Source organism: Lactuca serriola, chromosome 2, assembly GCF_051521515.1.
Source record: "Lactuca serriola cultivar US96UC23 chromosome 2, Lser_US96UC23_V15, whole genome shotgun sequence".
Lineage (NCBI taxonomy): Eukaryota > Viridiplantae > Streptophyta > Magnoliopsida > Asterales > Asteraceae > Lactuca > Lactuca serriola.
Window position 1 is genome coordinate 78,970,608 of NC_136409.1, and position 27,470 is coordinate 78,998,077.

The following is a 27,470-nucleotide window of genomic DNA, read 5'->3' on the forward strand; positions in this document are numbered from 1 at the left end:
CCGCCCAAGAACACTTGGGGAGTAAACTCTTTTATAAAGGCCAAATGGGGCCTAGTCCCTTCCTTAAGCAATCAAACTATTATGGACTTGTACCCTAATGTAATTATAGCCTAGAAATCATAAGGAAATACAAGGACAAAGGAGTTTACGGCCAAGACAAGTTCTTGGGCCGTAAACCCCTATAAATGGGGAAAATGACACCCTAACTCCTTCCTTAACCCAAGAGACTAATTTAGACATGTACCCTAACAATTTTAGGACTAGAAAACACCCTTAGAACACCAAGAGTAAGGTGTTCACGGCCTAAGAAGTTCTAGGGCCGTGAACTCCAAACAATGGTGCCAAATGGTGCTATAAACTCTTCTAAAGCTTTGTACACTAGCATAGTTTAGTTCCTAGTTAAATTAGGGACTTGAAAACACCACAAACACCCTCCCAAGGGAGATTACGGCCGTAATCTCCATGTGATTTGGTCCATGGGTCGTGAACTCCTCAAAGGAGTTAAAAAGAAGCCCAAACACTTGTTTAAGCCTAGAAGCACTTCACCACTTAATCTGTAATAACTTTAAGCTTCATTTAGTGACCCTATAGAGAGTTTACGGCCAAGAGTTTACTCCCCTGGGCCGTAAACTCCAACACACATGGTCTTTTGACCATAAACTTCCGTATGAGGTTATGCACTCCTTTGTTGCAACCCATTAGCCTCCTAGCACTTAACCAACGTGTTTTCCTCGCAATAGCATGTTTATACATGTTTAATTAGTGTTATAATCACTAATTGTTTATATACATATGTCTTCATATGTAATTAGGACCATTGTGTGTGTCTAAAGTCTTCACTTGACACCTAGCCGTCCTACCTCTTCAGTTCATACATATCCCCCACAACAAGTGAGTTCATACCCCTTAATCGATGTTTTAACTGTTTTTAAATGTTTTATGGGGGCATACAAGTAGAATTATGCTAATTATTATATCAATCACATGTGATTAATAAGCAGCATTCAAATGATTGGCTACTCATTAGCCGTTTTACCAAACAGTTTCCTTCAAATGTTTTTCATAAACACTTTATGTGTTTAAAACTCCTTATTACACTATACCTTTTACTCTGTATGTTACATTTCAAACTTATTTACAATAGTGTTTTGAAAAAAATGTTTCTTTATACTAAACTGTTTTATCAAACCCATACCTTCAAACCGTTTTATAGATTGACATCAGGTCGATCTTTTCTTAGATAATAATTATGTTCAAAGGTTTTACAAAACTTATTTTATGCTTTTATATAATAAATTGCATGCCTATATATGTATAGTTATATAAGAAATTTTGAAAGGACTTAGGAAAACTATCCACCCTATTTCCTTTTCCTCGATTTGGATGTGGTTTGGTGGGATATCGGGTACCCGTCCGAAGGTCGTTTAAATATTAGTTATATACCATGTGTACATATATAGTCATAAAGGTCCTTCCAATTCAGCCAATGCCCTTGGGTAGCAAGGGTATAAATCCATGTTCATACGTACCAGTTAAATTACTAGTAAGCTACCATATGGGTAGTTTAGGAAGATACTAGAACTATTTCTAGAACGCGATATCATACAATGATTCAGTTCATTCATGAGTCAGTACTTGCTAGATAGAGATAACATACATTACAGCTAGTACTCACAGTACATTACTATAGTTACTAGGAAGAGAACATATACAATTATACTAGGAAGAGAACATATACAAACAATACTAGAACGAGTAACAATACATTACATATACATGAATACGTTAACAATTGTGATCCACTGTATCGGAGCATGCCTTCAATGTCATGGCCCGAGTTGTAGCCAGAGTCTCTTGGAGGGAGAGTGTAAGTTTGTGTATAGATCTATACTGGATTGACTATCCTACACCTTGCTGGTACCTACAGCCGGACCTGCAGGTCTGCGGGTGCCAAATGTCATATCTTTTTACGACCTACATTTGTCGTTGTTACCTAGTCGATAGTATGGTACAATTAATCACATGATACCTTAATATAAATCCGGTTTAAGGTAGTTAGTACAGCAGTAGTTCTTATAATACAACACTACAGTACTACATTAATTTCCCCTTTACATATATTTAGTGATCATTTCACTTAAACATTAAATGTACAAACTATATTTTGTTAATGATAGTTACACTTGGGAAAATTACACACTTTTACAAGAAACGAACATTTAGAACAGTTAAGTCTTGGTAGAAGACTACATTGAGAACAGTTAGGTCTTGGTAGAAGACACCCTTATATAATAGTAGGAATCATAGGGATTTCTAGGGTTTTTCAAATGTTTATAGTTGTTTTACAAACATTTTTATACTTACAGTTCATATACATTTTCCATACTTACCGTTCATATACAAATAATTTCTTATATATACATTAAGACACTAAAATACTTATGATCTCACCAGCTTTAAAGCTGATACTCTCTTTCAAAATAACTTGTATCCTCAGGTCAACCATAGATAACTTGTATCCTCAGGTCACCAGCTTTAAAGCTGATACTCTCTTTAGTGTTTATCATAATTTGTCAGAACACTTGTATTAAAATTATATTATTAATGCAATGGATGATGTTGTTGCTTGTTTACTACTTTTCATTGTTGTGATACTGTACATGACGTCCTCCGCCCCAGAACATTTCCGCCGATCTTGGCTTTGGGGTGTGACAGATTGGTATCAGAGCATTGTTTATAGTGAATTAAGTATATCAACCTATAAAAGATATACTAACTACAAATACATTGGGATTAAAATACTCTGACCAAGAGTTTATACTTTAAATAATAAAATATTTAATTAAGTATACGTGCCTGCATTCATACTAAAATCAGTGTCACTAGGACAGTACAAAAGAATTACGATTGTTGGGCAACACAGGTGGACTTAGAGACATATAGTCAAAACTGGGAAGATATAGCTTGATCAACTATATTATCTGAGGGTTGACTAGCATGTGCCTAAGTATAGTTTTGTGGTTGCAACAAGTCTAAAATCTTACCAACCCTACCACAATGAGAACAATAGAACATAACATTAAACTTAAAATACTATAGGAGTATTTGGTGTTACTATAAGTACTTTATACTTGAGAACTAAAACGGGATCCTCATTACTAAGTTGGTAGTTGCTAAGTGGATACACTAAGGCTATATGTAATTAGGATGTAATAGACTTAGAATCTGTGAAAATTTTACTTTACCCCTATTCTGTGTGAATTTGGAGTTTAGATCACTTATTCGAAGGCCTATCCTGTTTTGATTACATATAACTGGTATGCACTTCACAAATAGCGATGTAACTAATGAAGATTTTCTAAATAACTATCTAGATAGGTCGTCCACTAATTATTTTCTTACCCCAATTCTCGCGTAGATTACATGGTTGGACTCCATCCCCACGGCAACCAGTATCTTCGGAACGAAGTCATTGCTGGTTGGTTTGGAGAAGAACCAGAGAATGATCATCCTATCCCTGTGAATGATCACCATGATGAAGACCTTTTGGACGGTGCTAATTTCGAACCCAAGGTTGAGAACCTACCCCAGGCAGCTCCCGTTCCAATTCCTAACCCTCGTCCGGCTTTTCATGGCCCGACGCCCGAGTGGATGGAATGCTTGGAAACATGGAGCCAAGGACAAGATCAGCCCATGCCATTTAATGGTGACCGAAGCTTTTATGACCTAAGCAATGGGGGCTCAGCAGACAGAACCTTGCCAATCTTGGTCCGCAGAGTGGCCCGAAATGAGATTCAAGGCAGGACAACCCTACATCAGATTACCGAAGTTGTCGCTGATGCGAGAATGCATACCCTCCGCACCATTCGTCTAGAAGATGCTCGCAGGAGATCTGAGAGAAACCATGAAACCCTACTGCAAGCACTGGCTGAATCACGAGCCAAATTCATAGAGCTCCGAGTACGCCAAAGGGTGTACGAAAGACATCTACTTGACATGGAACGTCAACTGGCTGAACTGAGAGTTCACCAGAGGGATGATCGTCGCCAGTAGTAGACGCTTTACTTTATTTTTCTTATTAAAAGGAATCGTTTTTCTGTCTATGCCCGATGTGGCATTTTCTTTCAAATTATCTTGTACTGTAAGTACTTTTGATTAGGTCATTATGCTGTCAAGAACTATCTGCTCTGGATATGATGTAAGACCTTTACAAGGTCATTTTCCCGAATCTTTACGTCGTGAATATCAAAGATATTGACAGCCGGCTAACTTCTGTGTCATTCTTCATTCAAGTACTCTTAGCTCCAGAGATACTTTCATTGGAGTCTATCTGAAACATGCTTTAGTCAAGTCATTGGACTATAGTAATTTCGCTCCGGAGACATTTCCAAGTCTCTTTCAGTGGTTGGATCATGTTATTCACCAACCAACGATACCTCGTCTTGAATGACAAACGTCTTGAGACCATTCTATAAACTCACTTCCATTCGATACTAGGACTGCATCATAGGGATGTAGGTCAAACCTTCGCGATCATACCTCCAATCCGTACTAGGACTGCATCATAGGGATGTAGGTCAACCTTTCGAGAACATACTCTTACTCTTTGATTAAGAAATCGAAGTACATCTAGGGTCATCCATAATCGCTCACAAAATCCTTATCTTTCGTGTTACAGAATCATGTTGTCATCTGGAAACAATCAGCCGAGCAACGAAACCCCTATCCTCCATATTGACGTCGCTACATTACAAGCTGCAGTAGCAGCTGCTGTGACAACTTTCCTTACACACATCAACTCAGACAACACATGCAAGACTGACAAAGGAGTCGAGAGTTCCGATGGTAGTACCAAATCGGGAAACCAACAAATGACAACAGTCATGGACTTGCAAAGCCGTAAGACTGAAAGGAAAAGATGATATCGTCAAGCCCTAAAGAAGTGCAAGAGAGCCCAAAGACTTTCCATGCCACAGCCACAAGTGGCAACTCCTTCAGAACGCTTTAGGAAGCAATTTCCAAGGTGGAGCAATGAGGAAGGCACTCGTGTCCGCATAACACTGCCTAAACACCGCACTCCCGTCACCAATGCAAGTACTAGCCAGTCATGCCACCAATGCGGTGAGATAGGGCACTTCAATAAGGATTGCCCTATAGCAAAGAACTCTAGCGCAGATGGGAAGATTCTCAGGATCACAGCTGCAGGAGAACCTGCTCTGGAACCACGTTAATGTAATTTAGGCGTGTTGTTGTAACAGACTTATAAATTATCCAAAACTAGTGCAACTAGAGTCTTGTCTTTTGCAAGATCCCTTCCGTATAGGGATGCTCGTGCTGCGTATACTTGTCTTTTGTAGTATACCTTATTCGCAACAATAGTCTTGTAGTAAATCTAAAGTACTGTAACTCTGTTCATGGTTGCATGGTTGTGATTTGTCTGTAAACTTCTTATTTTCAAATCTAATGTCTTTAAGTTTCCATATGATTCTGACATTATCATACAACTAGATTCAATTTGATCCACACCATACCAGCTTCTTAAGTACATCTCTTTACCAGTAAACGTCGTTTTAGCAAAGCCGTCATATCAGAACACCGAAGTACTCATGCATGGAGTACCTCATAGTTCTTTTCTTTTCTTTTCCGAAGAAATCCCCGAAGTACCACTCGTACAGTACGTCAAGTTCAATCCAAAGATCCATACGGTTGATCTGTCGCTGAAGAATGTATACATAGGGGCGATATATCATCAAGGTTCTATAGGTTTAGAATTGATGATTCCGCTTTAACTTCTTTTTCCTCGAAAGGATGTGAGCTTAAAGAAGAATCAGTTATTCGACTACCTTTTTAATCTTAATTATATACGAATCGTATACACGAGATTGTGATTGTGAAACCATGTATGAATTCTAATATGAACTTCAGGACGGAGAACTGCCTAAGTCTACGAGTAATCGCATCGTCATGTGAAAAAACTTAGAACCCAGTATCACTCCCGTAAACGGATCGCCCTACAGCCTAAACACCTACAGAGACACCAGAATAGCCCGGACAACTTAGCGAACTGCACAGAAATAGAATTAGAAGACTAGGCTTCTCACCCTGCAGACCTCCGGTCTTATTCTTCCAGAGGTCGACGGATTGCATCGTATGTACCTCAGATATCGAGGACTCAGTCAAGAATTTCCATTAGAAATCGTTGTCTCTGCCTCGCATAGATGAATTGGTTGAGCAAACGCAAGGAAAGAATTACTTTCAGAAATGGATCTGAGATCCGAATACCACCAGTTCGAGTGTTAGGGAAGGATGTCCGGAAGACTACCTTCCGAACTCGATGCGGACACTTCGAGTTCGTAGTGATACCCCTCGGATAGGACCAATACGCCCATAGTATTCATGAGCTAAATGAGTAGGGTACGTCTTTCTTACTTGGATCAGTTCGTCAGTTCTCCGTGTAATGACTTACTTATCTACCCTCGTAGTAAGAAGGAACCCATGGAAACATTACCCTCGGAGGAACTTTCACGAAGTTCTCTAAGAAAAAGTTTTGAAATTGAAGAGTCAGATTCCTATGATGCACTATTAGTGATGTGGGAAATTTTGAGTACTCTTTCAATTTGTCAAAACCGTTGAGAATTTGTTGACACCAGAGACGCCGAAAAACATTCACCAAATTCTAGGTCTTACAGATCTACTATCATAGTTCATCCAAAACTCCTCGTAAATCACAGAAACCCATACGACTTTGACCCAGCATGGGGTGGCCTTTGACAGGGAAGATAAGCAAGAGAAAGAACCTTTGGAATTCCAAGTGAGAGACCAATTTCTTTAGGAAGTCTCACTCTGGGAATGGCTTAATACGCTTCGTAAAGCGTGGAAAGCTAAATCCAAGATAAATAGGACCTCCGAGATTCTTACCAGAATCGGTCCTGTACCTCGCAAACTAGACCTACTCCGTGAACTCAGTAACGTACATTTACTCTACGCGTCTCGATCGTGAAACCGTACCTTTCTGTTAGGACTCTTGTAAGTCCACTCGACGAGATCCTCGCCTTCGTATTAGAACCGTAGTGACCCTCGACCGAGAGGTCAAGCGGCCAAAGCAACGCCGTCTCCAATTAGTGAAGGTTCGTTGGGATACCAACCGAGGACCCGATTTCACTTAGGAGCGCTAGAACCAATTGATTAGGAAGTTTCCACCTCACGATTCGATCATTCATACCTACTTCCTTATCTGAATTCTAATTTCGGGACGAAATTCCCTTTAATAGGGGGATGATGTGACAACCCGAAATTTCCATTCTGAACAAACCATATCAAGTCAATAGAAGTTATAACAGTTACAGTAAAATTCCAGACTTTGCATATAAGTTTGAGTATTCCAGGTTTTACCCTTAAGGAGATATTAGGAGAGTGGATGCACTCGGGTTTTGTGCAACACTGTTATTCCAAAACTCTATGATATTAGAGTTCATTCCGGGAATAAGATATTTTCTGCCAAAAATCTCAGGACTATATATAGAAATCTGAACCATATTTATTCATTAGTTACATTTCCAACTAGAAAAAAGCCGAATTCTCTCTCACGGATCTTTGGGTTTTTATCCCAAATCGTGAGTACTTCTATCTAGTTGTATTATATAGCTTAGATTGTGCCTAATAACATCAAAATCACAATAAAACATCAAGATTTGAGAGTTTACCGCCCAAGAACACTTGGGGAGTAAACTCTTTTATAAAGGCCAAATGGTGCCTAGTCCCTTCCTTAAGCAATGAACAAGTATGGACTTGTAACCTAATGTAATTATAGCCTAGAAATCATAAGGAAACACAAGGACAAAGGAGTTTATGGCCAAGACAAGTTCTTGGGTCGTAAGCCCCGATAAATGGGGAAAATGACACCCTAACTCCTTCCTTAACCCAAGAGACTAATTTAGACATGTACCCTAATGAGTTTATGACTAGAAAACACCCTTAGAACACCAAGAGTAAGTTGTTCACGGCCCAAGAAGTTCCAGGGCCGTGAACTCCAAACAATGGTGCCAAATGGTGCTATAAAGTCTTCTAAAGCTTTGTACACTAGCATAGTTTAGTTCCTAGTTAAATTAGGGACTTGAAAACACCACAAACACCCTCCCAAGGGAGATTATGGCCGTAATCTCCATGGGATTTGGTCCATGGGCCGTGAACTCTTCAAAGGAGTTAAAAACAAGCCCAAACACTTGTTTAAGCCTAGAAGCACTTCACCACTTAAGTTGTAATAACTTTAAGCTTCATTTAGTGACCCTATAGAGAGTTTACGGCCAGGAGTTTACTCCCCTGGGCCGTAAACTCCAACACACATGGTCTTTTGACCATAAACTTCCGTATGAGGTTATGCACTCCTTTGTTGCAACCCATTAGCCTCCTAGCACTTGACCAAAGTGTTTTCCTCGCATTAGGATGTTTATACATGTTTAATTAGTGTTATAATCACTAATTGTTTATATATATATATATATATATATATATATATATATATACATATATATATATATATATATATATATATATGTCTTCATATGTAATTAGGACCATTGTGTGTGTCTAAAGTCTTCACTTGACACCTAGCCCTCCTACCTCTTCAGTTCATACGTATCACCCACAACAGGTGAGTTCATACCCCTTAATCGATGTTTTAACTGTTTTTAAATGTTTTATGGGGGGATACAAGTAGAATTATGCTAATTATTATATCAATCACATGTGATTAATGAGCAGCATTCAAATGAGTGGCTACTCATTAGCCGTTTTACCAAACAATTTACTTCAAATGTTTTTCATAAACACTTTATGTGTTTAAAACTCCTTATTACACTATACCTTTTACTCTGTATGTTACATTTCAAACTTATTTACAATTGTGTTTTGAAACAAATGTTTCTTTATACTAAACTGTTTTATCAAACCCATGCCTTCAAACCGTTTTATAGATTGACATCAGGTCGATCTTTTCTTAGATAATAATTACGTTCAAAGGTTTTACAAAACTTATTTTATGCGTTTATATAATAAATTGCATGCCTATATATGTATAGTTATATAAGAAATTTTGAAAGGACTTAGGAAAACTATCCACCCTATTTCCTTTTCCTCGATTTGGATGTGGTTTGGTGGGATATCGGGTACCCGTCCGAAGGTCGTTTAAATATTAGTTATATACCATGTGTACATATATAGTCATAAAGGTCCTTCCAATTCAGCCAATGCCCTTGGGTAGCAAGGGTATACATCCATGTTCACACGTACCAGTTAAATTACTAGTAAGCTACCATATGGGTAGTTTAGGAAGATACTAGAACTATTTCTAGAACGCGATATCATACAATGAGTTAGTTCATTCATGGGTCAATACTTGCTAGATAGAGATAACATACATTACAGCTAGTACTCACAGTACATTACTATACTTACTAGGAAGAGAACATATACGATTATACTAGGAAGAGAACATATACAAACAATACTAGAACGAGTAACAATACATTACATATACATGAATACGTTAACAATTGTGATCCACTGTATCGGAGCATGCCTTCAATGTCATGGCCCGAGTTGTAACTAGAGTCTCTTGGAGGGAGAGCGTAAGTTTGTGTATAGATCTATACTGGATTGACTATCCTACACCTTGCTACTAGCTACATCCGGACCTGCAGGTCTGCGGGTGCCAAACGTCATATCTTTTTACGACCAACATTTGTCGTTGTTATCTAGTCGATAGTATGGTACAATTAATCACATGATACCTTAATATAAATCTGGTTTAAGGTAGTTAGTACAACAGTAGTTCTTATAATAAAACACTACAGTACTACATTAATTTCCCCTTTACATATATTTTGTGATCATTTCACTTAAACATTAAATGTACAAACTATATTTTGTTAATGATAGTTACACTTGGGAAAATTACACACTTTTACAAGAAACGAACATTTAGAACAGTTAAGTCTTGGTAGAAGACTATATTGAGAACAGTTAGGTCTTCGTAGAAGACACCTTTATATAATAGTAGGAATCATAGGGATTTCTAGGGTTTTTCAAACGTTTACAGTTGTTTTACAAACATTTTTATACTTACAGTTCATATACATTTTCCATACTTACCGTTCATATACAAATAATTTCTTATATAACATTAAGACACTAAAATACTTATGATCTCACCAGCTTTAAAGCTGATACTCTCTTTCAAAATAACTTGTATCCTCAGGTCAACCATAGACAGGTACCGATGCAAGATTTAGAGAAGATGCAGCTCGTTCAAGACTCATCTTCCATTTTGATTATACTTTAGTGTTTATCATAATTTGTCAGAACACTTGTATTAAAATTATATTATTAATGCAATGGATGATGTTGTTGCTTGTTTACTACTTTTCATTGTTGTGATACTGTACATGACGTCCTCCGCCCCAGAACATTTCCGCCGATCTTGGCTTTGGGGTGTGACAGATTGGTATCAGAGCATTGTTTATAGTGAATTAAGTATATCAACCCATAAAAGATATACTAACTATAAATACATTGGGATTAAAATACTCTGACCAAGAGTTTATACTTTAAATAATAAAATATTTAATTAAGTATACGTGCCTGCATTCATACTAAAATCAGTGTCACTAGGACAGTACAAAAGAATTACGATTGTTGGGCAACACAGGTGGACTTAGAGACATATAGTCAAAACTGGGAAGATATAGCTTGATCAACTATATTATCCGAGGGTTGACTAGCATGTGCCTAAGTATAGTTGTGTGGTTGCAACAAGTCTAAAATCTTACCAACCCTACCACAATGAGAACAATAGAACATAACACTAAACTTAAAATACTATAGGAGTATTTGGTGTTACTATAAGTACTTTATACTTGAGAACTAAAACGGGATCCTCATTACTAAGTTGATAGTTGCTAAGTGGATACACTAAGGCTATATGTAATTAGGATGTAATAGACTTAGAATCTGTGAAAATTTTACTTTACCCCTATTCTGTGTGAATTTGGAGTTAAGATCACTTATTCGAACGCCTAGTCGATAGTATGGTACAATTAATCACATGATACCTTAATATAAATCCGGTTTAAGGTAGTTAGTACAGCAGTAGTTCCTATAATACAACACTACAGTACTACATTAATTTCCCCTTTACATATATTTAGTGATCATTTCACTTAAACATTAAATGTACAAACTATATTTTGTTAATGATAGTTACATTTGGGGAAATTACACACTTTTACAAGAAACGAACATTTAGAACAATTAAGTCTTGGTAGAAGACTAAATTGAGAGCAGTTAGGTCTTGGTAAAAGACACCCTTATATAATAGTAGGAATCATAGGGATTTCTAGGGATTTCTAAGGTTTTTCAAACGTTTACAGTTGTTTTACAAACATTTTTATACTTACAGTTCATATACATTTTCCATACTTACCGTTCATATACAAAAAATTTCTTACATATACATTAAGACACTAAAATACTTATGATCTCACCAGCTTTAAAGCTGATACTCTCTTTCAAAATAACTTGTATCCTCAGGTCAACCATAGACAGGTACCGATGCAAGGTTTAGAGAAGATGCAGCTCGTTCAAGACTCATCTTCCATTTTGATTATACTTTAGTGTTTATCATAATTTGTCAGAACACTTGTATTAAAATTATATTATTAATGCAATGGATGATGTTGTTGCTTGTTTACTACTTTTCATTGTTGTGATACTGTACATGATGTCCTCCGCCCCAGAACGTTTCCGCCGTTCTTGGTTTTTTGGGTGTGACACTTTTTGCATAAGGTGCAAATGAGATCACAAAAGAGGGGAGAGTTTTATTCAAACTAAATACTGAAGTTATGAGTAAACAATTGATAAAATAAAATAAAATCAAGATTTATAAAATACTCCAACTCTATGCAAGACTAATTAGAAATGTGATTCAAAGTATGAAATGATGTTTGTTTAATTCTATCTAAGTTGGTACTTAGAAATACTAACAAGCTCTAGCAATTCACATTCACCATTTTAATTAATTAAAATAAGCTCTTTAATTAATTCTAATCTAACCAATCTAAATTAAACAAGTTCTTAGAGTTAGGTGGAAAGATTGCATTATGCTTTGTGTGAATTTTACCAACAACATTTAATACTCCTCATAAGCTTGGGAGTGTAAAAAGGTATGAATTTGATTTACACCAGAATTATTCTAAGAAAATTGAATTTAGTGTTTGTTACTTGTTCTATATGACAAAATAATTTTGGATTTTGCATAATAGCTAACTTGAAAGAATCAACCCTAACTCAATTGGACAAAAAGAACTAGAATTGAAACCAAACTTTCAATTAAAACAAAATCAAATTCACTAGATAGCATTTAAAACAAACACCAAATCAAATGATTGAATTCACACACACAATAGTCAATAGATGAAGTTGGAGAGTTTAAGTTTCTAGCCACTCATGACTAGAACAAAGCATAAACCTAGAAATTGAAATTAAAGTCTTAAAAATTGAAATCCAAAATAAATCCAAGTGTTTCCAAGTAACAATTGTCTTCCAAATCCTCCATAAATCGCCTCTAGAACTCCCAAAATCGACTTGACTTCTCCTGGAATCGGTTACACCTCTTAAGAAAAAAAAATTGTTTTAAACTTACGACCATGTTTACACGGCCCGTGTAAATTAACACTACCATTTACACGGCCATGTAAACACAAAAGGTACGCTGCATAATTTGGTCAGGCCTTCAAAGTACAATGCTCGAGAGTATGCATTTACATGGCCTGTGTAAATACAAGGCTTCCATTTACACGGCCCGTGTAAATCTTTGAATGGCCAAAATCTTCATTTCATTGATATCTTCCTCCTTGGTGCTCCGCAAGTCCCGAAACTTCGTCTGCATATCTTATTCGTCTCCTCAAGTAAGATCCTACCTCTAAAAGTCCCCGAAATATCACAAAAGTGTGTGAATGAAATTGCCACATGAAAAATCCCGAAAAACATGCAAAATGCATGAGTTTAAGCCTATATGCAATGCACTTTTATGGAGTAAAACTACAAAATGGATGCATGAAATTCACCTAACACATAGCATCATCCTATGTACCAGGATACCGACCTAACCAGGTCACTAAGCATATCACCATCCTAACTACCAGGATGTAAATCAATAAGCATATCATGCAATAAACCCGGATACAAATCTGATAAGGGTCGGAATTGGTGCCTTAGACCCAGTTGATATAGTGAGGATAACTCACTTGGCACTGCTGAAGTCCCGCAGATAAAACTCCAGTTGCTGGTTGATAGATTCCCAAACTGTCAACATCAAAATGGCACCCAATTAGAAATTGGGTTCCAATACATAACCATAAGTCCATGCTTGGGGTAAAAGGCTACTTTACCCCTAACCTAGCTTGTTTCAAGCCAAAGGCCCAAAAGTCAAGTAAAGGGTCAAAGCCCAACATATGGTCCAACTTTCCAAATTGGGCCCAGACCCCTACATGGTCTTACCTTAAGGCCCATCCATCTATTCTAGTCCAAACTCTTGGTTTTCCAATGGCCCAATATCTCATAATCATCAAGGCCCATTTATAGCCCAATTTTCCAAATTGGGCTCGGACCTTTCTAATGGCCTTTTCCTCAAGACCAATAAATTTCCTTAGTCCAAAACCTTGTTTCCAAATGTCCCACGAAGGCCCACAGCAATCTAGCCCAAGAAATGGTCAAATCCCGAAGTCCAACATAACCGAGTACACAGGGCGTACTCAGCAGTACGTTGTGCGTACTCGCTTAATGGCTTATATGTTGCGCGTACTAGCTTGTACGCCCAGCATACTTCCCTCGTAATCCCATTTTTCCATTAAGCACTTAATGCTTTAAGCCATAAGTCCAAGCCATGGATCTGAGTCCCAAATGACGTCTAAACCCATAAAGTCAATAACTTTGTGACTTTGCATGCCCCAAAAAGACTAAATCTCAAAGTATAACATTCTACTTCCATGGAAATGACTCAAACTTCAACATGGATGGTCTTAAACTCTAAAGGTACCAACTTATGGACCTTGAACATCAGAAACACTAAGAGGGGCAACTCAAAGCTCCTGGAATGAAATCAAGACCACTAGATCTCATCTTTGGGACCAAAATGAAGTAAAACTCACTAGTAAGAGATCTAAGATATCAATGATCAAGTTCAAAGCTTTATACCTTCATCAAGCTGAAAATGAGTCCCGAAAGCCAGATCCATAAGCTTCCCCTTGATCCCCATCTGTAAATCAAGCTCCACCTTCTTGAAAATGGACCAAATACTCCAAAAATGGACTCCATAAGCTCAAAATGCCACCATGAGTGATTGAGGACGATTTCTAGGGTTTAGAGGGATGGAGGCTGAAGATATTAGGGTTAGGTTATGAGATAAGGAGCATAAATAGGGTCCAAGACCCTAAAATAGGGTTCTGATCTGACTGGAGTACATCCAGCGTACATATGGTACGCCCAGCGTACTCCTGGGAACCTTTGCGAGCATCCTAGTCAGTACGCCCAGCATACTCTAAGGTACGCCACACGTACTATATCACAACTAGGAATTCTAATGCTTTTGTAAACATTAACAATGATGACATTTGTGACTAAAACTTGAAAACATGCATGATGTTTATTCAATGACAACAAAATTCCATCAAACACTCTATGAAAATACTTCAAATGGTCAACAAAAGATTGGAAACCCTAAAAATCCCAGTTTAAGTCCATTATGGACTAGGATTTCCTTATTGGGCCTAATGGGCCAATAAGCTTCCAATTTGACTATTTTGGGCTTAGGACTCTTAAATGGGCCCTAATTGGACCCACTTTCATAAAACTTAACATTTTTTGCCATAATGAATCTAAAATGAATTGGTTTACCTTAATGGGCCTTATTGGGCCATAGCTTATTCAATTAGCTTTCATGGACCATAAATCCATTCTTTTATACAAAATTGGGCCGTGAACTATCCTAAGGGGCCAATGGGCCGAAAACCTCCTATTATTGGAACCAAGCATTAAAGGCCCATTCCATCTCTCTTCTTTCTCCCTCTCGGACCAACTATATACATATATAAAAAAAAGAAATGAGATTAATGGGGATTATAATGCCTTGACACCTCATTTTTGTTTAGGGGATAATTAGGCAATCACTCAACATGTAACCAAGCACTCTCATTTCCCATGCACTCACCTCTCTCTTCTTCTTCTTATTACTCTCGGCCGAAGACCACAACACACACACACATTTTCAAATCTTCTCCAAACCACCTTCAAGATCATCCTCCACCTCCCATCAAGATATCTCGAAATTTTCTTGATTTTCTAAGGATCTTCATCAAGCTTTCTTCAAACTTTGGTAAGTTTGTATCCAACACAAACATCTACTTCCATCTAAATACTAAAAACTCCTTCTTACATAGCATTTTTTATGATCTAATCTCCTAGAACTCCTCCAAGTTCGAAAGTCTCTCCAAGTTGTTTCTAGGACCAAAAATCTCTCCATATCTTCCTCAAAACCGAACCAACAAACCTCAAAGTGAGTTCATACCCCCTTTTTTCGGTTTTTACTTGTTTTTGGGGGAGAATACAAGTATTATGTGATGATTTATGTGTTTTTGCATGCTATATGTGAATTCTTTAATTTTTGGTTGTGATAATATGTAATATTTGTCATATTTCGAGATCTATAGCAAAAAGGGTGAAAGAATCATAAACAAAAACATAATAAACAACATACATCATAGATCTAAGGGTCCTTAAGTTTAAAAAGTGAAAAACAAAACCCAAGAACCTTACAAGTGTCATTTTTGCAAAAATAACAAAGATTGGGTGTAAATTGTTGATTCTCGGGTTTATGAGGGTTATAAGTTGTTTAGTAGTATAAAAGCTGATTTTTATGGAAACAATACCTTTCAAAGGGTCAAAAACATAAAATTTAGCATATTGGGCTTTAAATTGGGCCTCACGAGTTTTTGGGCCCAAGGTTGTGAAAAAAATGAAGTCTTGAGGGGATGAAATGGAAAACTTAACAATCTATGAGTCTAAAACGTAAATAAACTTTTTCAGGGGTTGAAAATGAATTTATTACCAAATTGGACTAAAAATGCAAAGTTTTTTATTTTGGGGTCAAAATTGTAAAACTTATGAAAATTGAGCCAAAAATGTAACTTTTTACAAATAAAGGATGAAATGAAAAATGCAACGGTTTTGGACTGAAATTACTATTCAAATAAAGTTTGGGTGGAAAATGTCAAGAAAAATGGTTAAGGACCAAAAATGTCAATTTTCATAAAAAGGGACTAAAAGTGCCATTTTTATAGAAAAGGGGGCCACAATGGTCAATCTAAATGTTATTGGTCCAACTATACGATTATAAATTTTTGGGTTAAAAATATCAAGTTTATAACACATGGTTTTAATATATATATATATATATATATATATATATATATATATATATAGACAAAACTTCAAAAATGGTCCTTGTGGTTTCCGAAAATATCAAGTTTAGTCCCTAAGTTCAAAAAACCTCACAGATGGTCCCTGTGGTTTCAAAACTTTTAACAAATAGTCCTTCCGCCTAACTCCGTCAGCTTTCTACCGTTAAGTGAGGGGCATTTTCGTCATTTCAATACACAGGGACCATTTATGAGGTTTTCTCTATTTAAATATATATATATATATATATATATATAATTATTTAATTAAAGGGTCTCTCTCTCTCTCTCTCTCTCAAGAAGGGAGTCAAATCAAGAAAAACTACTCTATCAAAACCAAGAAACACACTTTAACAAAGCTGGAAACACATCATTGTTCATGCTTGGTCATGTTCTTCACCCTAGATCTAAATCATCAACGATGAAAGGAAAAGAGAAATATAAAGAGCTTCGAGATCTAAAGATGCACAATTTTTGAAACCATATTCAATTTCTGGATTTGGATGGGGCGATGAAGTTTATAGGAGCCACCAACATCTTCCTCTAAAATTGTATCCATCTTTTATCATCACAAGAAAATCGAAGCAGAAACCGTTCCACGGTCCGATTCACCGACCTTCACCACCATTCATCAATACTTGTTAGGTGCAGCTCAACAGTTGAAAACGAAGAATAGGGCGATGAAGGTTCTGATTTCCATGGATCTAGGTTTATAGCCGATGTCCCACCACCGAAGGCTCCATGTCCTTCCCTCTTTCATCTATGTTAATTTGCTCATCTTTATGTCTCTAATATTTGTTGGCCCAATTCGTTTAATGTATTTCAGATAAATGTTTCGATTTTGTTAATGTATTTCTAGTTTGTGGCTAGATTTGGTTTGATTTTCAAACCCACGAACTACAATCTTTTAGGAAAATTTGGTGTTAAGCTTTTAGCTGGGAGGTGGAAGTCGACAAGAGAGATAGATAGTTAATCTGCTCTAATTCATATCAGTGGCCAACATTCTAGGGTTGAGATTTCATCGACTGAGATTGTGGTCTATCTCGCTTGTTGTTATTGGGTTTGTTTAAAAGTGTTCTTGATGTCAACTAATTTGAGCCTCGATTTGGAAATCTTGATTTCAGATTCAATTTTGGTTTGATATATCGATTTAAATTCAATATTCTGCTTTTTTTATAAACTATTTTTGGTTTTAGAGAGAGAGAGAGAGAGAGAGAGAGAGAAGGTGGGTGGGACCCTTTAATTATATTTTTTTTCTTTTTTTTTTGTTAAATAGAGAAAACCTCATAAATGGTCCCTATGCATTGAAATGACGAAAATGCCCCTCACTTAACTGTAGAAAGCTGACGGAGTTAGGTGGAAGGACCATTTGTTAAAAGTTTTGAAACCACAGGGACCATTTTTGAAGTTTTGTCATATATATATATATATATATATATATATATATATATATATATATAATGAAAACTTCGTTATAAATCAAACGTTAAAATATTTCGTTATTGCGAATAAACATTTAGCATACCACAAATACCAACAATACGAACTTAAACTCGATAAAACATAAGCGATTCAAAGGTTGGGCTCAAATACTTTCTATACGTGATATTGGGCCTTTGTGGCCCAATATCATGATTATTGGTCCCGATATAATCACACGTGTTTATTGGGCCTCCGGTGACCCAATTACATGCCTAATGGACCCTCAATGGCTTTTACATGCTAGTAGGCCTTAGTGGCCCATTTGAAATGATAGTAAGGTCCAAACCAATCATATGCATGATGGGCTAGCGTGTCCATCGCATACTCGATAGCCTATAATAACATACATGATTAGTGGGCCTATGCTGCCCTCTTCTCTCCGTCTGTTAGGCTTACCCCCTTTTATTCAAGTAAACAAAAATTAGGTTGTTAAACAAGGTTATTCAATTTCAGTTGGATTTAGTGGGAAATAACGGGTGACACTAATAAGTGTCGGTCGTAGTTTGTAGTTATAACCAGAGTCTCGTGGAGGGAGAGAGAGAATTTGTGTATAGATCTATACAGGGGTGACTCCCCCACACCTGAGTTGTTCGCTATAATTAGACTCGGTCAGTCTAGGGTGACAAAATCTTAATTCAATGTCGGCATTCGCTAGAATGCCAAGACAGACGAAATAATCATTATTATTCATGGTTATAACGGCTCACATAGAGATCCAATACTATCTAAGTAATAATGAGAAAGCATATTCATTCGTTGTGATGATACAATAGTACCAAAACTATCAGACTACTCATATCGGAAAACATCAGGTTTTCCGGGGGAACAACATTACTCACTCCTACTCTCAACAACTATAATACAATAATCAATTTTGAATAACAATCACTTTTACTTGTTTTGAAATCACATACATATGCACTTATGGGATCATCGCATCTTTTTCGCAAACAGCTTTTGTACAGAAAATATCGGATATTCTGGGTTTCACAAACGATACAAACAAATTTTATATCAAACATGCTTATGAACTCACCAACATTATATATGTTGAAGTTTTCAAAACAACTTGTATTCTCAGGTAACAGATAAGTTGAAGAAAAATACCAAGTGTGTTAGGATGCTATGTATTGTGACTCTCACACAATTTATGCTACTGATATGTAATGTTTAAACAATGTACTTGATGTGAACAATGACAGTTGTACTATTTAATGATGGTGATGTATGTTTTGTTCATGTATATTCATTGTGATGATATTTCAATTTAAGTCACGCGAGCCCTCAGACGTTTCCGCCGTCTGGTTCGGGGGTGTGACATACTACCTTCTTCACTAGTACGCCCTGCGTACTTGGCTAAGCCTGAAAACCACAAAACTTCCGAAGGCCATAACTTCTTCGTTATTAACTTGTTTCCGACGATCCTTATATCCACAGAAAGGTAACGAGAAGACCTACACTTCTATAAACCCATACCTTTCTTAAAACCTTCCAAACAAAAATCCATTTTTCACAAAAGCCCAACTAACACTTTACCGAAATACCCCTAGGCTCCAAAACACGAATCGAACACCCGGATCACTTACAATACATCACCCGCACCCAAATGGGCCTAGATCCCACCTTTTCAAAAGCCCTAATCCTGATGATGACCGATATTCGGGCCACAGCCCCAGACTAGGAGTCAATTCGGAATAGGATGTTACAAAAATATAGTAGACACTTATCTCGCAATCATCACTTAGCATTCTAAGTTTAAGTCTAGAAATCCTACAAATTCCTAGTTTTCTTAAACTAATGCTTTGATATCAACTGTGACATCCCCAATTTCACGGCCAGAAAAAAACGATTTGTTTATGTCTTATGTAAAAATCAGAGTATACTTTTGAAGAAATATGTTGCGGAATTTATTCCCAAAATTTGATAAGTAAATTATCCAAGAATTCCTAAAGGAATGGGTGTCCATTATATTAAAAACACTGGGATGTCATTTGTCAATACAATACATAAGCATAAACAGAAGTAGAACATGCCTTACAACATTTATTATTCTAATGACCTATAATCCATTGATCACTCATCGGATCATCACTCCTGTGTTCTATTGTCACTACCTGTAATACAAGAAACTGAGTGGGTCAGGCTTCGGAGCCTGGTGAGCACATAGGGTTTTCAACCAACAACAATTAAGTTTATTATTTTCATCAAATCATTCAACGCGATTACCCGTTCCCGTTATCCTCACTTTATGTCCTGGGATTTTAATCGGGTGATTTGAGAAATTTCTAGGGTTTTAATCGAGAAAGATTGGGAAGGAACTTTTTATCAGAATCAAAGGTAACCATAAATAAGGTTTCAATCTTAATCGATGAGATTTCTTAGAATCAAAGGCTTATCAGACTGATGAAAGATATCAATCGACAGATTTCATGGCGACGGAACTTCTAGGGTTTGAAATCATTTAAGAAAGAAATATTTAAAATGGATACAATTTGTTTCAGTACTACAAGGTGACTAAAAAAATTGACAAGAATAGCCCCCCGCATCCTTATAATAATCTTAAATTTTGAAATAATTTCAAATTTGCCACCGCCTTCCATCAACTTTTTTGGTTTTAATCTCAACCCTAAATTATTTATGATGAAAGGTTCAGATTTTGTCCCCTTGTCTCACAAAATCTAATTGTCTCACATAAACCTAACTATATATATATATATATATATATATATATATATATATATATATATATATATATATATATATAGTGTTAGGTTCATATGATACGGTCTAATTTTGTGAAACCGTAAGATCATTTTTTTCTAGTGAAATATTCTAATATTCTAATGTTTATAAAAATTAAATATGTGTAATATTCTAATATTTTAAGCCAATAATTTCAACATATTTTACATTGAAATATTCTAAAACATATAATGTTAGAATATATTTTTACGAAAAATAAAATATTAGAATATTTCACTAAAAAAAATTGGTCTTGTGGTCTCATAAAATTATTTTTTCTCAAATTAACTCTGTGTGTGTGTGTGTGTGTGTGTGTATATATATATATATATATATATATATATATATATATATATATATATATATATATATATATATATATATATATGGGTGATAAAAAATTAGAATACTTTTTATGGATTTTACTCTTTTTTTCATATGAATATTAAGAGTTTTAGAAGACCATTTATGCATCCTAAGCAGCAAAAACCATTTATATGACATAAATAAATAATTATTTTATCATACAAAACAAATGCATAGATAAATATATGTAGAGAAAAAATCATATAATTATGACTTTTAGATAACCAGATGTTGATAATCGATTTTCTTGTTACCTGAATATATCAAGAAAAAATTGTCGTGTGATTAGAGCGACAAAAATTGAATATGATGCGTCTGTCGTGTGTGAGCAATGTGTTGATAACATATTGATGGAAACTACCTCAACTTAACGATTCATTTCAACATTCTCATTGATCATATAAGTGTTTCAAGTGTGTTTACAAATACATATGAATCTCTATATAAACTATAAAGGGAAAAATGTTGGGTTAGTCAATGGTTGTAAGATTTATGTATATAAATCATATCTACGAAAGACTTAAATATAAGGAACCACTGGTATACTATGATTCACAACACATACCATGTTAGAGCTACTTTTCATCTTACAAGTGAAACATACAAGTGTCTAATGCACCCTATACAAGACCTTACTACACCATCTTCAAAAAATGACATTGGGTAAACAGAGCAAGGGCGGTGCAAAGAAGAGAGAGAAATCCGGGAGGAAGGTTGAGGTGCACACTAAGTCGGTGATGTTTGGGATCGATATTTTAAAATAACTTACGTTTTTCTGTAAAAGTGATTATCAACATATCTGGTTGCTTTTAAAAGGAGTTTTGGAAAAGAAAATGTTTGTATAAGCTTATCCAATACAAAATCATAACAAGTTGATAAGTTGTTTTCTAATGTTTGAGGAATTCTACTTGTAAGTGTAAAATAACCGAAAATAACAGATTACATATTATTGACTTTTTTTCTTTCTTTAAACAAACAAAGATGTGTAATTTAGTTTTACCTTGATAAAGAGTTTCTATAAGTCAAAACAAAACCACTTATCAAAATATGCTTATTGCCTCTACCATACCGGAGTATACATTTTTGTATCTAAACATTTGGAAGTGTTGATTATTGGTGTCACGGAATACAATAACAAACACATTAAATAATCAATCTCAAGCACCCTCTATCCTATCCAGTGTTTTGGCTTTTTGCTAACAGTTACTAAAAGTTTTAAAAACAATATTTAGTGATGATTAAATTTTGGAAGAGCTCAGATACGTGTTGATGCTCCTACCAATCTAGTGTCATGGTTTTTATTTAAAATTTTATTATTTGGTTATGATATAAACATTAATATACGTCTGCAATTTTTATACTTATTTAGCCACTTCAATTGGTTTTCTTAAATGCTAGAACTTTATAAATAAGCCATTTTACCACAATCACCTATTTGTGATGATTGGGTTATTTTTCTATGATCAAAAGTAATCAAAGTGAACATGTTTTGTTTAAGTTATTAATTTTACTGCACATGGTCCAAGTTACTTGTTTTGGGGTTTTTATGAAAGAAACTTGTTAATTGTTATGGCGTTTATCCTATAAACTAGAATGTTTTTAGTTGTTAATAAAATATGTATGAATAAATAATCGTGGGTGATTGTGAAACTTCACTTGGTCGAATTGAATGCGTGAGAGGCATCATGGAACACTTTAGGTAAAGTATTGTAGTATTCGAGTATACTGCCTTAGAGATCACTAGTTCGGGACGTGTAGAAGTTTGGGCTAGCAGATCGAGCAAGTTTTAAGTGTCTAGATCCATGGTGAGTTTCATATAAATTTTATAGTTGTTTACATGAAAATGTTTGGACTTATGTCATACGTTTGTACATGTTTAGTTTTAAGGCATGAACTTCTAATATCTTGTCAGACATGGATGTTTTATGGTTTTACATGTATGGACAACGGGTGAAGTGACTTACTACACAGTCATGAATGTTAGTCGTTATACAAGTTAGTACATGGTGAAGAATCTTGGGCAATGACATATGCACTGATTCATTTTTTAGTAAGCATGATGATTTTGTACCATAATAATCGTGGTTATGCCAAAAGAAAGATTTTAAAAAATAAGCATAAATAAATTGTTGGATATATCGTTACATTGTTTCAACTATTGACGTCAACGTTTATGAAATTTATAGATTGACCCAACTTGTCTAAAAAATATATGCAACCCAAGAAGCAATATTGCTAGTTGTTGCAGCAAAAGAAAGAAGAAAACTGAGCTTTAGAATATTGGATTCATTGAAGAAACGCAACACCGAACTCACGTTTAGTTGCTGGATTTCCTATGAATATCATCGGAGACATTGAGGAATGGGCAAAATAGACAGATGCACAAAGCTCAATATTTTTATTATTAATTTTTATTTAAAAATAAAAATTTATAATAAAACCTTTTTTTTGTTGCTTGTTCTGAGGATATTTAATTCCTTATGGCCCTGCTGAATACATTGCCACTTCTAATTATGTTAGCTTATGATTTATACTGCAAGATCTTGTATTGTAAACTATGCTACATAAATTTTAGGACTTAAAAACGTTAGATGTTAGAACCAAATGTAGGCCACATTTGGTTCAACCTTTTTTTATTATAAGAAAATACACTCAAGCCTAAAACATGATATGGCCACTATCTACGATCTACAAAAGGTAGTGATTTATTAACAAATAAATGCTCTTCACACAAATCAGACATTTTATCCAACATTACACATTTGATCGAACATTTGGTGTGCATAAACAATATAGCAACACAAATTTCATGAGAATATAAGCATGTTCCCTTTTAATTGTATATATAATGAACAAGGAATGACCATTTTACCTTTCATGGAACAATCACATGAACTAACATGTATATCAGCATGAACTAAAACTTTCACCAGATAAATAATTAAAACATCTTATCTTAATCATAATAAACTAGTAGATTACGGGGTACTGCACAGTATTAAAACCCCTTATATCATCATATCTAAAAACTAAAATCCATTATTTCACAATCATTCAACAACACTGTACAGAGAAACAATAAAACCCAACCAGGGCAAGTCAGTGAGTCGACTCAGTCAGTTACGCCCGAGCCTAACCAAATGCTGCTGATGTTTCGCAGCAGCCGCCTTATCCGCCGCCTCACGTTTCATCGTCCTCTTCGCCCGCCGCCCCACCGCCGCCACATCCCTAGCACCACCACCACCACCACCACCACCGGTTTCCTTCTTCTTTGGCTCACGCGATGAAGGGCCAGCGCCACCGGAATCTTGAAAATTAGACGGTGGTTGTTGGTGGACGGGCCGGGCTTCTTGTTTCCCCGCCCGGACAAACCCGTTGTGGCCCCACCTCCGGTTACCGATACGGATGTTGATGTTTGATGCGCGTCCAAGGTAGACTTCATCTAAATCTTCATCTTCTTCTTCTTCTTCATAGTCGTATGAATAGAAGAAGTCTTGTGTGATGTGATGATGATCTTCGGGTTCTTCATGGGGTTCGATGTGTAGAGGGTGGAACCATGAGGCTCTTAAGAGGAGGCAAACACTTTCCTCAAACATGTAGTCATGGATGCTGTTCATTTCTTTTTATTACAACATTGTACTTTTTAAGAAAAAAATTATGTATTTCTTTTATTCTTAATTGGGAAAATATTTCAATACCTGCCATCAAGAGAACGATGGATATTGAGGAACTCGAATGGGTTCTTGCATTGTGGGCAAGTTGGTTCCTTTTTATATGTGGCCCATCGGAGGATGCAAATCACACTATATATAAAAAGATGATTTGGGTTACGAGTTTATTTTATTAGCATTTTAGCATGTCACATCATATAATCATTTAGATTTTAAGCACACATGTATTTCAGATGAATCACAATTCACATATTTGTTTGCGTTCTCATTACAAAATGTAATATTTCATTTTTTTTCTTTAAATACCTTCGTGTAATAAATCTTGTCCTTATAAGTTATAATCTTGTCACAATTTTATAACTTGTACTTTCATACAAAAAGTAGGATTTAGGTGTTACACTGTTGAGATCGTATTACATAACACTGTCTTATCTATTTGAAAAAGAAAATCTAACACATATTTTAATTCCTTATGGTCACATAATTATATACCTTGATAAGCAGCGATTAGATACAATCGCTTTAATTATATACAATAATCCTTATGCTGTAGTGTCTTCTAAAGCATACTATAAACCAAAACATTATCTCGAACAGTACAGATGCGCATAGGATTCAAGAATCCATTAAGGTGATGTAGTAAATTGTTATTCTCTAATAAAAGTGGCACAAAAAACTGGTTCTTGAACTAGTTAAAAGGTAATATTATTATTATCTCTGAAAAGATTCAACTGCAACCATTTCTTGGTGTTTAATTGATATATTATATGTCAGTGTATGCGAATCGAGAATTAAACCGCTGATATATTATATGAAATGGGCATTTGTGATTGTAGAGAAACAAACCAGTAGGCATGCTCGCAACCTTTTACGAGGGCGGTTTCCTGTAACGCGATCTGATTCAAACAAATTGCACAAACCCCGTGATGATCTTCATCAGATAATGAAGTTTTCGGATGCAGAGTCTCTTCGTTACTAGAAACCACTTCGTTCTTCTCCTCCTGCCCAGGATCACAACCCTAGATCGATTAACTTGAAAACGAAAAACCAAACATCCCAACAAAATCATATTCACATAAAAAAACAAAACCCTAGAACATACAATTACATTAACAATCAACACCAATCCATATATATATCGATAATAGTAGGGTACCTGGTCATGGATCGATAGATCTGGAACGGCGTTGATGAGCTGTTGTTGGCCATCGATCTCAATGACTGCATCCATGGCGATAGAATGTAAAACTGCAAGTATGAAAAAGTGTTCGATGAAAGGATAGATGAGTAGGTAGAAAAAGGAAGAAGAAATTGATGAGATTCTTCAGGAATTATTCGGATTCCAAAGAGAGGGGAGAAAAAGAGGAGAGAGAGGGCAGCGCCCTGACAAGAGGGTTGAGGATGTGGATATCATAACAAGCGGCGTTTGCCGAGTCTCTTTTATATCACAAATCATTTTTATCCTTTTTATTTTTTTGACCGACTCACGTTTTTGGACCGGTTTGGTCTATACACGGGCCCAAGAAAAGTCGCCAAACCTAACGAAGCCACGGAACACCAACTGGATAAACATCATTTGTCAACATAAAATGAAAAGCATAATATATTTATATTTGAAAAATACTCCATGAAACTATTAATTTTGTACCATTTTAATTCGGTAAGTGTTTTTTTATGTCTCGTTTCAGTCATTCATTGAAGTTTTTTGTCCTACCTTAATCGTTAATACCGGGTAGAGTCGATTTCAAGGTGATTAGCCAAAAAGTCCAAACGAACGTGAAATGGTCATTTTCCACTAAATTTTCCTAATTGCAACATGGATGTGAAACAAGTCATTTCAATCAATCAATTCCAACTCATGAAGTACATTGTCGTCCTCATTAACTAGAAGAAGCTACATCAACAAAATCCATTATTCATAGTAGAAGTGGTAGAATTATATCAAGTATTTCAGATGGAATTACTATGTATAATATAGCTCCTCGTGGAGTACATCACGCATCCACCCAAGTCTTTGACCATGGAACGGGATAAATTTCACTATCGCTAGAAGGCGGGCAGAATGATTATCAAGGCTTGAATGCTTGTGTGATCATAAAGAGTTAAGCACTTGCTTGAAAGAAAGATGATACTTGCAACTCTCTCCAAGTTAATATTGGGTTTTCTCTTAAAGTCTTAAGAGTGTTATTATTACAAGAAAAAAAAAGACTAGCATCTTATCAAGTTAAAAAATTGTTGGTGTTTCTGACTACGGTGAAGTTCTAGTCTAAATTCTTTATCAACATTCATCTTTCATGAGAATCAAAGTCTTTAAAGGTTGTATTCTTTTTTTTATGGCCGATTTAATATTTCCTTGATTGCAAAATAATCATTGGTGGGAAAAAATGATTTTAGTTTATTCAAACAATTTATAAAGTTTTTGTTGTCAATTTTACGGTTTTAAAAAACCGGATTTTTGAATAAAATCCAACAATTGGTATCGAAACCATTTTTGAAAGTTTGGTTAGATTATTTGACAAGTTGGTTAAATCTTTATTTTTGGAAAACATTGATGGTTTTTTTTTTAAGAAAATTTCATACATATTTCCTATGACAACTTTAAAATGTTTATAATTGTTATTTTCATAACTAGAAATTTACATGTATATTTTTAGTTATAAAAGTTGTCTTAAAAAAACAAAGTGTTGTTTTATATAATTTT

The 27,470-nt window shown here is 35.5% G+C and overlaps 1 protein-coding gene across 1 annotated transcript; it reads right to left on the reverse strand.

Annotated features, from left to right (window-relative positions):
* Positions 1 to 24,036: 24,036 nt before the first annotated feature.
* On the reverse strand, positions 24,037 to 26,191 carry LOC145086439 (uncharacterized). Its single transcript, XM_079024198.1, has 4 exons — positions 25,926 to 26,191; positions 25,616 to 25,770; positions 24,797 to 24,901; positions 24,037 to 24,707 (listed from the first exon to the last, which is right to left on the reverse strand). Exons 1-4 carry the CDS (start codon positions 25,998 to 26,000, stop codon positions 24,215 to 24,217), a joined length of 828 nt encoding a protein of 275 aa, XP_078880324.1. The 5' UTR covers positions 26,001 to 26,191; the 3' UTR covers positions 24,037 to 24,214.
* Between the last annotated feature and the right edge of the window lie 1,279 nt (positions 26,192 to 27,470).

What these genes read in the sequence shown, in the direction of transcription:
- LOC145086439 (XM_079024198.1), bottom strand. Translation starts at nt 26,000, where the DNA reads ATGGATGCAGTCATTGAGATCGATGGCCAACAACAGCTCATCAACGCC. An exon ending in ATCTATCGATCCATGACCAG is followed by an intron (nt 25,771 to 25,925) that starts GTACCCTACTAT and finishes GATCCTGGGCAG; the next exon opens with GAGGAGAAGAACGAAGTGGT. An exon ending in CATCGTTCTCTTGATGGCAG is followed by an intron (nt 24,708 to 24,796) that starts GTATTGAAATAT and finishes AGAAATGAACAG; the next exon opens with CATCCATGACTACATGTTTG.